The sequence below is a fragment of the Vanacampus margaritifer genome, chromosome 19, assembly GCF_051991255.1.
Source record: "Vanacampus margaritifer isolate UIUO_Vmar chromosome 19, RoL_Vmar_1.0, whole genome shotgun sequence".
Lineage (NCBI taxonomy): Eukaryota > Metazoa > Chordata > Actinopteri > Syngnathiformes > Syngnathidae > Vanacampus > Vanacampus margaritifer.
The window spans coordinates 9231200-9243807 of record NC_135450.1 but is presented as its reverse complement, the minus strand read 5'-3'; the positions used below and the strand labels follow the sequence as shown (position 1 = coordinate 9243807).

At 38.8% G+C, this 12608-nt stretch overlaps 1 protein-coding gene across 2 annotated transcripts in view; it reads right to left on the bottom strand.

Moving 5' to 3' along the window:
- Positions 1 to 3603: 3603 nt before the first annotated feature.
- Positions 3604 to 12608, bottom strand: part of slc24a4b (solute carrier family 24 member 4b) — a 34065-nt gene continuing 25060 nt past the window's right edge. Inside the window, exons 10-17 of one of the 2 annotated variants that reach the window (XM_077552947.1) lie at positions 12407 to 12498; positions 9738 to 9907; positions 9522 to 9663; positions 9279 to 9445; positions 7763 to 7877; positions 7531 to 7643; positions 7354 to 7419; positions 3604 to 5862 (exon numbers count right to left, since the gene is read on the bottom strand). In XM_077552947.1, the coding sequence (XP_077409073.1) occupies positions 5713 to 5862; positions 7354 to 7419; positions 7531 to 7643; positions 7763 to 7877; positions 9279 to 9445; positions 9522 to 9663; positions 9738 to 9907; positions 12407 to 12498 (1015 nt within the window). In that variant the 3' untranslated portion in view covers positions 3604 to 5712. The remainder of the gene's footprint in view (positions 5863 to 7353; positions 7420 to 7530; positions 7644 to 7762; positions 7878 to 9278; positions 9446 to 9521; positions 9664 to 9737; positions 9908 to 12406; positions 12499 to 12608) is intronic. The other variant, XM_077552948.1, reaches the window with a different exon arrangement.

Sequence of the window (12608 nt, the reverse complement as noted above, 5' to 3'; positions counted from 1 at the left end):
CTAAAAATGCTACTACTGTACATCAACAGTGACAATCACTGTCGGCATGGGAGAAGATTACTTACACTTCTTTGCGCTACATAAAAACAAATAGTAGCTATTCGGCTAATTGGACAATTTGCTTAATCGCTTTGCAAACGGAACAATTCGAGTCATGCTAAAGTAGGGGTGATTAATTAAGCAGAACGCTTCTTACCGAGTTCCCAAAAAGTGTATGTTAGGTTCATTAAAGTCTAAATTGTCAATAAGCGTGAATATGAAAATTGAAACTTCCAAAAAGTTTAACTCACTCCTAATTGTGAGTCTGCCTACTTTCTAATCGAATAGTAAATGAATAGGGACACGCTATTAGTCTTGTCCCGGCTCATTGCGGCCTTCTATGTGTCAGCATTATTGCTTTAAATGCTGCCTCGGTACACACCTTAACCAACCATTGGGAGACAATGCGCTGGAGCAGACGATTCTCACTGTCAAAAAAACAGATTAAGCTTTAATTTAATCTTAGTATGCATCATTTCATTACATGTAGAAATTAAACATCCTTAGAGAGGACAACAAACAAAATTATATTTGAATTGTTTGATTACGATTAGTTGGGCGTCTAGAGTGCCTGCCCACCCATCAGGTGTGAAAAGAAAGTACATTGTTTGAAAACCATGTTGAAGTCATAAGGTAAGCAGAGCTGCATGGTTTTTGATTGATACACAAATTGGCGTCTGATAACAGGAACGAGCGCTTCAAAAAATGGACGGATGGTAGATTTATTTATTTATTTTTTTTTTAAATAGAGTGCTTTCAAAATAATAGCGCAAAGCAGTAGTGTCCAAACTATGGCCTGGGGGTCATTTGCGGCCCACTATCAATTTATTAGCGGCCCGCAGCATAGACTAAAAATGACTTTTTAATAACTTAAAAAAAAATGCACACAAAAAAAAGAAATGCTGGACAGCATTAGAAGCTGTTTTTTATGCAAGACAAATACATTTATATATTTTTTTTTTTTTTTTAAGTGGCCCTTGAAGAAAAACGTTTGGACACACCTGTCTTAAGTGCCTAAAAATGAAAAAGTAAACTCAATACTGATCTCAATGTGTGAGCATCTTAACTCCGAGTAAATTTGCAAAAATCTTTTTTTTTTTTGTGGCTATTTCTTGTCTTGAAGCACAGGTGTCAAACTCAAGGCCTGGGGGCCAGATCCGGCCCACCACATCATTTTATGTGGCCCGTGAAAGCAAATCTAGCTTGTCAAATTCCATGAAAAATCTGCACCAACATTTCAAATTGTCATATGTAATAATGTGTTGAGGTATTGCAAAAATAATTTGTGTTATCGAACCCCTTTTTAGAGCGACTTGAACTATTAACCTTTCATTCCAGTTTCAAAATTAATATTTTCATTTGTTGTCTACTGTATACATTTTCAGCATTGTACAAAATGTGGACAACTTGCTAATTAACCTAATCAAATTGGTTTGGCCCCCTATTAAGCACTGTTATACTTTTTTATTGCTGAACAGGAAGTTATTTGTTTCCAGCATGCAATGTGGGCGGGGGGGCAATCGGTCAAGTACTGACTCGGGCATTTTTCCTAGATGTAACAGGAACTGCGGCGAAGCGGAACCAGCAACCCAGTTCGCTCAACATCCATCACTGTTCAGCTCAGCCACGCACCCAAGCAGCAAAAAAAAACAAAAACACCAACAGGAACAATAAGTCGCAAACAGAAAAGAAAATGTCAAGGGGAGAGATTAACAAGTTTTCCGAGTGGTACGGCAGTGTTGTGTACATGAAGGTCAGTCAGTGTATGTGTGTGGACACGTGGTCACTGGAGAGGTGCTGGATGCTTGTTAGGGAGCTCTTCAGTGCACAAAAGCGCCAGCTCATTAGGAGGTTGCAGCCTGCGTGGCATCCATGCTGGCCCATGTACCGGATGGCTGCCTTATCATGAATAAGAAACGTGGGTGGGAGGGTTTGCCCCCACCACCCTTTAAAAAACATGTCTTTCAGTCATAGTTTACCGTTTTATATATCATGCCGTGTCAGTTTTAGTCAATGAAAGGACGAAAGCTTGACTTGTGTATGAACATTGCCCCCTGGTGGTGATGGCGAATCCTACATGTTGGCTGGGAAATGAGCGTTATATAACGCAGTGGCGGTGGGTGCCTTTTAAATGCTGGGGGAGGGGGCCACAATTTTTCATCCGTGTTACTCGAAGGGGCACTTAAGAGCCTCGCACTTCCTACCAGGTATGTAGCAAAAAAAAAAAAAAACTATTTTAGACAACTTATTTGCTCTTAAGATATTTCACGATACTTTCTCAATGCATGCATAATATATCCTTTATCCTAAACCAACAATACACTGTGAATCCCCCAACCCCCTCCCTCCCAGTGCAAAGGGATCCTTTGCATTTAAATAACCATTCAATGACGGCACAAAATTCCAGAATAAGAAACCAACATTAAGTGCAAGTATTAATTATGTACAATTAATCCCACAAAAAACAACTAAGAATGTTTATATTATTGAGGTATTATGTTGTCCTCAATATTATTCCCTAATAAAAATAAATAAATAAAAAATGTTTTCGGCCTACTCATGTTGTAGAACCGGGCAGTAAGACCCAGTGAAAAGCCATGTCTTCCCTCTAGTGGTGAATGGTGATATTGCAACTTTAAACTAAAGTCTGCATAATTCGCATATTTGTTTATTCGCTATGGTGTTTTTTTTTTATTTTCGCTTTACGCATTTATTCCCTTTTTTTTTTAATAATAAAGAACTCAACTGGTATGAATCCTTTCATCCATCCTTCTAACCGCTCCTTCTCACTTTGGTATATTTAAATATTCAAATTAACCATCGATTTTCTTCCTTCTTGTTACACAATATTTTTGTATTAATGGCATTTATTCTGAAAAATGACTTTGAAAAATCACTTCACACTATTTTAAAAGCATATTTAATCCATCTCATAATCGGTTTTAAAATGTTATAATGGAACATTTGAAATTGTAGCAAGGAGTAACCTTTTAATTTTGGCAAGGATCTGGACTAAGACATACCCGGCGTGTTTTTTGTTTTGTTTTGTTTTTGGGGGGTTCAGCATTTCAAGGTTACAAAGGTGACAGTTTGACCCAAGAAGAGACCATTTCTTTTCTTTTTTTTTCTAGAAATTGCATCCAAAACTAAAGAAATCTGAAGCTGACCAGCATTTCAAAATTGATTTTTATTTGACTTAAGGTTCTATTTGACAGCTTTTGGTAAATCATCAATTTTGTATTGTTGCTGTTTAAAAAGGCAATAGGAGCATTCCCCTCACCCTTGGGATTATAATTGCCTGCTAACATATGGCCAAACAAATACACTTCTCCTTGGGCGACAGATTTGCTGCGCATCATTATATGAACTGCAAATTAAGGAAGGGGGACGAGAGAGGGGGGAAAAAAAAGCCCAATGTGTAACAAAATAGTCCAAAATGAGGGCAAAGGGAACATGAACAATCTCAGATGTTTTCAGCAGATGCAGTGAGAAATTCTTAATATAGACTCAAGTGACAAACGACTTGAATTTTGCCAGTGATGCAAAAAGTTGGGAGACAAAATGTACAGGAACAATTTTGCCATTTTATTTTTTTTTCTTCACATTATTGCTTTACAGTAAAATGCATTGGTTGGATATGTCCAGTATAGCAAGACAATACATTCATATAAGTTATACAGTATTTTTTTTTTATAGTAACTAACTTTACATTAAATAGACTTTTTTTTATTATTATTAATCAGTTATTGTTGACAACTCCCACATCACATTGAGCTCACAGTGCATCGGGTCGCATTCAATCAAAGCAATTGTCACCTTTCCACGGCATGTGCGTGATCATTTTATACACCGGACTTCCATCCAGTCTGCATCAAATAATTCTTCTTTCCCTCTTCTTCCTCCAGAAAAAAAAAAGAAAAAGACTTGCTGACAAACGCAAGCTCAACAAGTTAAGGAGGACGCAATTCCAACCTGGCAACCAAGAAAAGGACCGCATAGAGCAGTCTCAAGAAGATAAAGAAAATGACAAAAACGCACATTTGGACTCCAAACGAGTACAGTGCTGCTTCCGGACGACAAGGTGTATCTACAGATGGGCCGTGTGGTCACCGCCATCCAGAAATGAAACGGACGAGCACCCTAAAAGGGGAGGGGTCCAACTTTGTTTGTCCCCAAGTGCTCTCATCCAGGTCCTCAAAGTGACAAAAGCCCAAACAAAAAACACCATCGCTTTGTCGTGTTGCTTCTTTTGGCCCTTTTGCGAAAAAAAAAAAAAAAAAGGGGGGGACCATAGCATCCATCCTTTGGCTCAGTTCAACAGCGATCACAAAAAAAAAAAAAAAAAAAGACAAAAACGCACACCTGTGAGCTCACACATTAAGTACGAGACGGACAACATCATCATGGCGACCTGGCAGGGGCCTTGCGTCACGCACACACAAGTCATGACATTGAGATTGCATATACAAGTGCCTGCCGCCATGTGTGGCACAGGCATATCACCCCAACCCCCACCGACCCCCCCACACCAATTTCTGTCAGAATTCTCTGTAGCTCGGCTCATTGCTCGCAATTTTGCAACAAATTGCAGTATACAGTAGCTGCCGATTTACTTTTTTTTGTGTGTGTGTGTAAAACTGAACCAGGCGGTTGCCATGGAGACAGGATCAAGCAGCCATTACGCTGCGCTTGAGGGAGAAGTGGGGGGGGGGGGGGGACACTGCATTTAACATCCCAGCATGCACTGCGGATAAGAGACGGGTGTGCTCGTCATATTCACGCACACACATTTGTATCTCACACACACACACACACACGCGCGCGCCAAAGGAAGCACTAGTTGATTGAGAATGAGAGGATGGCTGTTAAAGTGCAGTATCTACATACAACTCACATCAACGCGATAGCAGCCCCCACCCCCCACCAAAGAGTTGTCCCTGATCACTGGTGGCTGTGGTTGGCTTGCACTCCCCCCTACTGGCCAGGAGGTGGCATAGCAGACAGTCAGCACATAGAGAGCCGTCAAATCCGAAAAGCTCAAACTGGAGCGTGGTTTTTCAAATCTTAATTCCAGAGTGAGTTGCAACATGCTCGCCCTCTCATTCACAAAAGATGGAGGGATTTTTTTTTTTTTTTTGAAAAAATAAATAAACACAATTGTATTCAGTCCACTGTTGAGCAGTCAAAAGTTCCATTTGGACTGATGCTTCCTAAACAGTCCTGAAAAAGTTTTTTTAAGTGAGAAAAGTTTGCAGGTGGTCATCGACGGACAGTTTGTAGTTCCTGGTGTCAAGTTGGTGGAGCTGCCAAGGACAAGACCCTCGTCCAAGGGGGCGCAAAAAAACTAAAGTGTGCTTTTTTCTCTTTGGGGTCCTGGAGATCTCCGTAAACCTCGCGAGGATTCTGTCAACATGAAATGGTGACGACGTGGCGACAGCTAAAGGCATGCTAAATGGACGGACACAGAAGACGAGTGGACAGCAGTACTGCAGGCAGCGCTCCAAATGAGCATCAAGGACCGGCACCGTGTGAGCAAAAGACGAGATGCGGAATGGCTCAAGTGTGCCACCTGGTGGACACACCTGGGAATAAACTGACTTAAAAGTGAAGAAAAGAGATAGGTCCAGTTATTGAAAGGAAAAGTGACACTGTGAGGATTTTTTTTTCCTTTTTTTAGTCCTCAAAGCACATGGGCAGGTTGACAAAAGTGAAGACGTTGTATTCGATCATGACCGAGAAGCAGAGAAAGACGGCGTACAGGACCAGGACGTAAATGCCCAGCTTCAGATCCAAACGCCACTTGTTCAGGTGAATGCCCAGAACCTGTTTGGGGTGCAAAACAAAACGGTCAGGTGACTAACTGAAAATGAGGACAATTTCACTTAAATGACCACAGGATAAAAACATTTGAAAATAACAGCTTTCAAATCATTTTGATAGTTAACTAGCTTTTAACAACTTTTACTGTCTCTGCTGTTGCCATGGTAACTCATAATAAGTGAACCAGCCAAGACATCCACTATTTTTTATTTTTTTTTACTTGGAGTTTTTTTTTATATTCTTACTTTGATGACTGTCATTTTTGCATTCCAATTTTGAACACTTGGAAGATAGTAAAATAAAGAATTGGTGCCGATATTTGGCATTTTGACAAATCTAAAAGCCGATAAAACTGGTAGCTCACCGAGTGGTGAATACTTGCGAGCTTAGCAAATTTGGGGTTTTCGTCTAGGTTCGTAAAATGTCGCAAAAGGTTGCAAAGATGTTCACATACAGTTTTCACTTGTCGCAAGAAACAGATCACTTTATTTAAAAATTTCACTAAACTTTATAAGAAATCCTGCTGAAACTGGCAACTGCCTGCGCTTTTTGTTCAAAATTACACACAAAAAAAGTAAAAGTTCAAAATATTTTTTTCTAGAAGTTTAAAACAGAGCTGTCTATATTCTCTATAGGTTTAAAATGAAAAGAAAAACTTTTACCTTTGCATTATTGCTGTCAAAGTTAAAGCGTTACCCAATTAATTAATCACAAAAAAAAAATCGTATTAATCATGTATTATTGCAGATTAATCACACTATTAATTTTGAGCACAGATGATCCTTTATCTTGACAGCGGATGGTTACGTTAAAGGTAGCACAGGTTGTGCTTGAGAAATAAACATGCAATCAAGTGAAGCATTTGATAAATGTTTGCGTATGACATTCAGAATATGTGTTTATGTCAAACTACTGGGGTCATTTTTTTTCATTTTAATTAGACAAGTAATTAACGGATTACAAAAAGAGGAGGATGAGAGTGTCATAACATTAAGTGTCAAAAAAATTAACACATAAGTACTCTTCAAATTTGCCGGGCAAAAAAAAAAAAAGTTTTTATTTAAGCGATTAATCACGATTAATCAAAATCCTTAAACGTGATTAACCTGATTAAAAAAAAAAAAAAATCGTTTGACAGCTCTATTTTTAATGAACATTCTTAATGGCGTTTTACAAAGTTTTTTTATTCTTTGTTTTACTGCAAGTAAATATCGGCTCCAAATATCGGTTATCGGCCTCCTTGACTACTAATATCGGTCCAAGCCTTGTTGCATGAACTCATGAAGACCAAGAGGCAAAATGTCTTCTAGGACAGTTCAATCAATTCAATGCCCTGAGAGTGCAAGATCACATAAAAACATTTTTTTTTTTAAAGTATTGCCTACATGGGCACAATCAAGATTTTGACTATCATATGTTGACTGTATTTGAATAGTCATTGATTAGTTTCTCAATCCAGCTGTCAAAAACGGAGCTTCAAAAATGCAAACTCACTGTGAGGGCCACAGATCCCAGCAGAAGCACCACTGAATACACAAGCCCTCGACTGTTGATCATCACCTGCAAAAAGACGCAACCATCGGTTCACTTTGGTGAAATTGTGTTTGTTAGACACTCGTGGAGCACAAAAAAAAAAAAAAAAAAATGAATACAACAAAAAGAAAGCCTCACCTCTGATCCGTAGTCAACGCACATAGTTTGGATCGCCCATGGGACGCCCAGTCCCACCAGGATGTCAAAAACGTTGCTTCCAATAGTGTTGGACACGGCCATGTCTCCCAAGCCTGAAACGCAATTTGGACCCAAGAACAGATGTGAGCAACGTTTTTTTTTTTGTCTGCTAGTCAGAATTGTCAAGCAGGGAAATGTATAATTAAAGAAGACGCAGAGGGACGGGGACGACCTTGGCGAGCCACGATGAGACTGGCGATGCAGTCGGGGACGCTGGTGCCTGCTGCCAGGAAGGTGATACCCATGATGACGTCAGGGATTCCCAGAGTGTAGCCAATTATAGTCACCTGCAAGAGGGCGGGACTTTCACTGAGACATTCTGAGTCTCCTTTTAAAAATATTTTCAACACAGTACAGTTCCATACCACTATAACGTTTTTTGTTTTTTTTTAATTTCATGACACCCTATAGTGAGGTGCCACATGGTAAAAGGATCAATCCAGTTAATTAAAAAAATATATATATATATTTTTAAATGTTTTAAAAGAGAAAGAAAAAAAAAAGTTTGGAGTCTAAAAGGACTAGAAAATGTAAGAAAAAAAATACTTCAAATAAGCAAAATTATCTGCCAACAGAACAAATTAACTCATTCACTGCCATTGACAGCAATAAACGTCTAAAATTTATTTGAACTATTTATTAGTTTAGCATTTTTTTCCATTTTTGTTAACAAGAGTATGAAAGCCTAAATTTTTGTTTGTACATTTAGAACAGATATGAAATTTGTGATTAATCGTAAGTTAACTAGTGAAGTCATGCGATTAATTACGATTACAAATTTTAATCACCTTATTTATTATATTATTTTTTCAAGAAAAGATTACTAAAAAATTAGGGCGTCAGGCGATTACAATTTTTAATCGTAATTAATCGCATGACTGCATTAGTTAACTCACGATTAATCGCAAATTTTATATCTGTTCTAATACAATAAAAAAAATTCTAGTTATTCATACTCTTGTTAACAAAAGTGGAAAAAATGTGAAACTAATAGAAATAGTTCAAAGGAATTTTTGACGTCTATAGCCGTGGATGGCAGTGAATGAGTTCAATTTAGAAAATAATACTCTGCCCATATCAACCACAGCTGTCTTGAAAATTGTATTTTTAGACTAAAAACAAGTAATATTGACTTTTTTTTCAAGCTGTAATATATAGAAGTATTTTCTTAAAATGCATTCAAATGTATTCATTAAGAGTTGGCAAAATGCACTTCGTAAATAACGAAATGAAATGATTTTTATAAGAAAAATGCTTACAGTAAAGCGCTATATTGCACTTTTGTCTGATCAGAAGAAAGATCAGAGTCTCTTCTTTCATCAGGGGAAAAAAGGATATTTCTATCCGTTTACGTTTTGCAGCAATTAGCATTAGAATATAGCTAAGTATCATCATTATTCACAAATCTGTTTAGAACTGTGGGTAAATGAGATTGTTTGCAACATGGGCCTGGTTGATCTCTTATAGTCTGCTGCCACCTGCTGGCCGTTTTTGTAATAACTACCATTGCTTCAAGCTTTCTTTTCAGTTCAGAGGCTGCATGCTCTAACATAAATTAAAGAAAAACTTATAAATACGTCTTTGGGAGCATGGTAATATTGACATTAGACTGTATTTATAAGTTTTGGGGCCAATTCAACTGAACTGGCAGTGAATGTGTCAAGCACGTGCAGAGCGTCCAAACCTACCATCCAGACCATCAGGTAGGAGAAAACCGCGATCCAGACCGTTGAGAGGATAAAGGAGAGCATGAAGCATCTCTCCCAGCGTGGCTTGCCGCAGTTTGGGACGGTGAGGAACAATAACAGGAGCAGAGGCCATGAGATCAGCCACTTGATTTTGTTGCCACACCCCTCTGTTAGAAACACAAAATTCATTTCAGTGTCGTCGCGTCCAATCAATTCCGCGTCACGTCCGCATTATCCACATACTCGGAATCCCAAACGGGGAGATGCCGCTTTCCTTCTCCTCCTCGGTGGGTTTGTCCTCTGGCACGTTCCCGTTCTCCATGTCAGTCTTGCCGTCAATCACTTGCGTCTCCACACCGTTGGCCGCCTGGACCAACTTCTGGCGCTTTCAGAAAAGAAACACTCAACCCCGAGAACGTGACGTACGCCGCGACGGCGACTCCTCCCCCCCATGTGTACCTCGGTGATGATGAGGCGGCTCGCCATGCGCAGGCGGGTCTTGGGTCCGAAGTGGCTGGTGACCATGACGCGCAGGCCCGCTTCGGGGAAGCGGAACTTGGACGGGCTGGCGTTGATGATCTCGTCCACCATCACTACCGAGCCACGGCTGTACGCCTTGGTGGGCTTCACTGGGGTCGCGTGGTGAAGATGGCAAGTTCAATTCACATTCAAATGAATATTACATATTTGGAATTTGAATTAAGCAGCAAAATCCACCAAACATCTAAGCGGGCGGCCATTTTGTCACACATCACAGTGGCTCAGAGCTCAGATTATGACCAATCACAGCTCACCTGTTTTCTGACTTTAGTCATTGGCAAGCAAGCCGAGTAGTGACGGGTCGTTATCTGAGCCCTGAGTAACTGTGATGTCATTTTCACAAAAAAACAAAATGGCCGCCCCCTGAAATGGATGTTGTCAGGGCTGACTTCTTCTTTAAAGCCCATTAGATAATTTTTTTTTAAATCTAATTAGAATGTTTTTCTATAATTTTATTATAAAAATAATTTTTAAATAAATAACACTATATATTTTGTTTAAACATCCTTAGCTTTAGGTTAGCATCGCATTATCCATTATTAACACAGTGCTAGTCATTCAGAATGTGACGCTAACATAAATGCTAGTAGCACGTATTGAGGTCCTTTCAGAGGCGGGGTCTGCCAAATTTCAGCCATTTAGGTCACCTTACATTTAATAGAAATCATTTCATTACTTTTTTAGACTTTAGCTGTTTGTTTGTTTTCTGAAACCATCACCATCCTTCCATGTGGATGTAGGTTTTTTTTTGCAACCTTGGTTTTCAGTCCCCAAAAAAAAAAAATAAATAAAAAAAACTTTTCCCTATTCACAGCACATGCTATCAAACCTGCATTTTAAAGCCAAATTATAATTAAATTGACGTTTGCTCCAGCGCTTCATGATTAAAAACGACTGTGGTATTGCATTCCGTTGCACATTCACACACACAGAGCGCATGACTTCAGAGAATTGAACTCCATTTTCCTTCTTTGAATTGCCTCATGCAGCCTTGAGGTTTGCTTGCAGAAGAGAATATTAACTACCATTGATTTGAAGGCTAATATTTGACATTGATGTCCAGTACAGTACATTATGACTCATTTGACAACCAAAACAATTTTTTTCCTTCAAATTCTGCCCTTGTTAGTGTAATTTTGACTCATGCATATATTTATTAGGTGCGTAAACAAACATTTCTTAGATCCATTACCACTTCAGTAGAGAGTGCGCCAAGAGAGCAGCAGCGGAAAAGTAGTATGCAACACAAACACATTGGCAGCGACAACACTGTTGACAACAAGCAAGAGCAAGTTTAGTAAGGCTAAACAGACAGGCGCCGGGTTAGAATCAATCCATCAGTCAGGAATGACACTCATTAGTGAAGAATTAAGAAAAGTGGCTTAGAAGGAGGACAAATGTTACACTTTTTTTTTTCCAGGAAAAAGTTGCAGACTAAAGAAAACAGTCCCATGATGCTGAACTGTATTACACAAAGATTGACATACGAGTGAAAATCTCTCAACTCCAAACAACTCGCACCAGGATTTAGAAAGGACATAACAGGGATTAAAATAACACATTCCAAAGTAAAAAATGAGGCAAGCAATGTTTTATTATTCACACAAAAATCAACTCACTCATTTTTTTATATATTCTAGGACTGTACTGAGATATCATGTTTGTCCCGCATATCATTTTAAATTGACTCAATATTCTTAGGACTATACACATGACGTCACCGCAAACGACCAGCAAGACAACGCAAGCTGATTTGCATATTTGCCTCTTTTTTTTATGCCCATATTTTGACATATTTGGGATTTTTCCTGTTTTTTCTCTTATTTATTTATTTTTATTTCTGGTTGGGGCTGGGCAACCTGGTATATCAGGCCGATAACCAATAAGGTATCGGGGCACTTGGAATGATGGCCATTATCTGCCGCCCTCTTGGGGCCGTTTTGGAAAAAGCAACCAAAGATGTACATGTCTGACAGACGCCCATTAAGATGCGCAACAGCATTTTTTGGGCCACTTTTATAATTTATTTATTAAAATTAATTTGTGTGTTCTATACAAAATTGCCATTCATTTTGTGCAATTTCAAGTAAAAAAGCTAAATTGGGATATATATATATATATATATATATATATATATATATATATATATATATATATATATATATATATATATATATATATATATATATATATATATATATATATATATATATATATATATATATATATATATATATATATATAGATAGATAGATAGGCCATTCACACACAGTATATTAAAAATGGTTAATGTAATACAGTTCATCGGGATCACAGGACTGGAAGTTGGTCAATCTTTGGAGAGAATTAAGTGCTGCTCCCCAGCAGAGAGAAGCGAATCAGGAAGCAATTGGTCAAGCAAGTTGAGCAGAAACAGGAGGAGAGATTAAAAGCCACATGACCTTCAAGGAGGTTAGTCACATTTCCTTCAAAGATCGACGTGTCATAGCCCCCCCTCCCCCCTCCCCACCCCAAGCCTGTCTGATTAACCTTACCTGTTCCCAGTAAGGGCACTGACGGGTCGTCATCCCAATAATAAGGCGCATTACCGTCCTCCATCTCGCTGCTGGTCGCCGCGTTACCGTTGGCCACATTTTTCTTGGAGCTGCCCATGAAGAAAGCCTGCATGCTGGAGTTGAATCTGGTGAGGAGACGCACACAAGGATAGGTCATTTGCATGGAGGATTTCAACAGAGATGAAAGGCGCGTTTGAAATATATTCATGAGCTAAAAAAATAAAAATCTCATGTT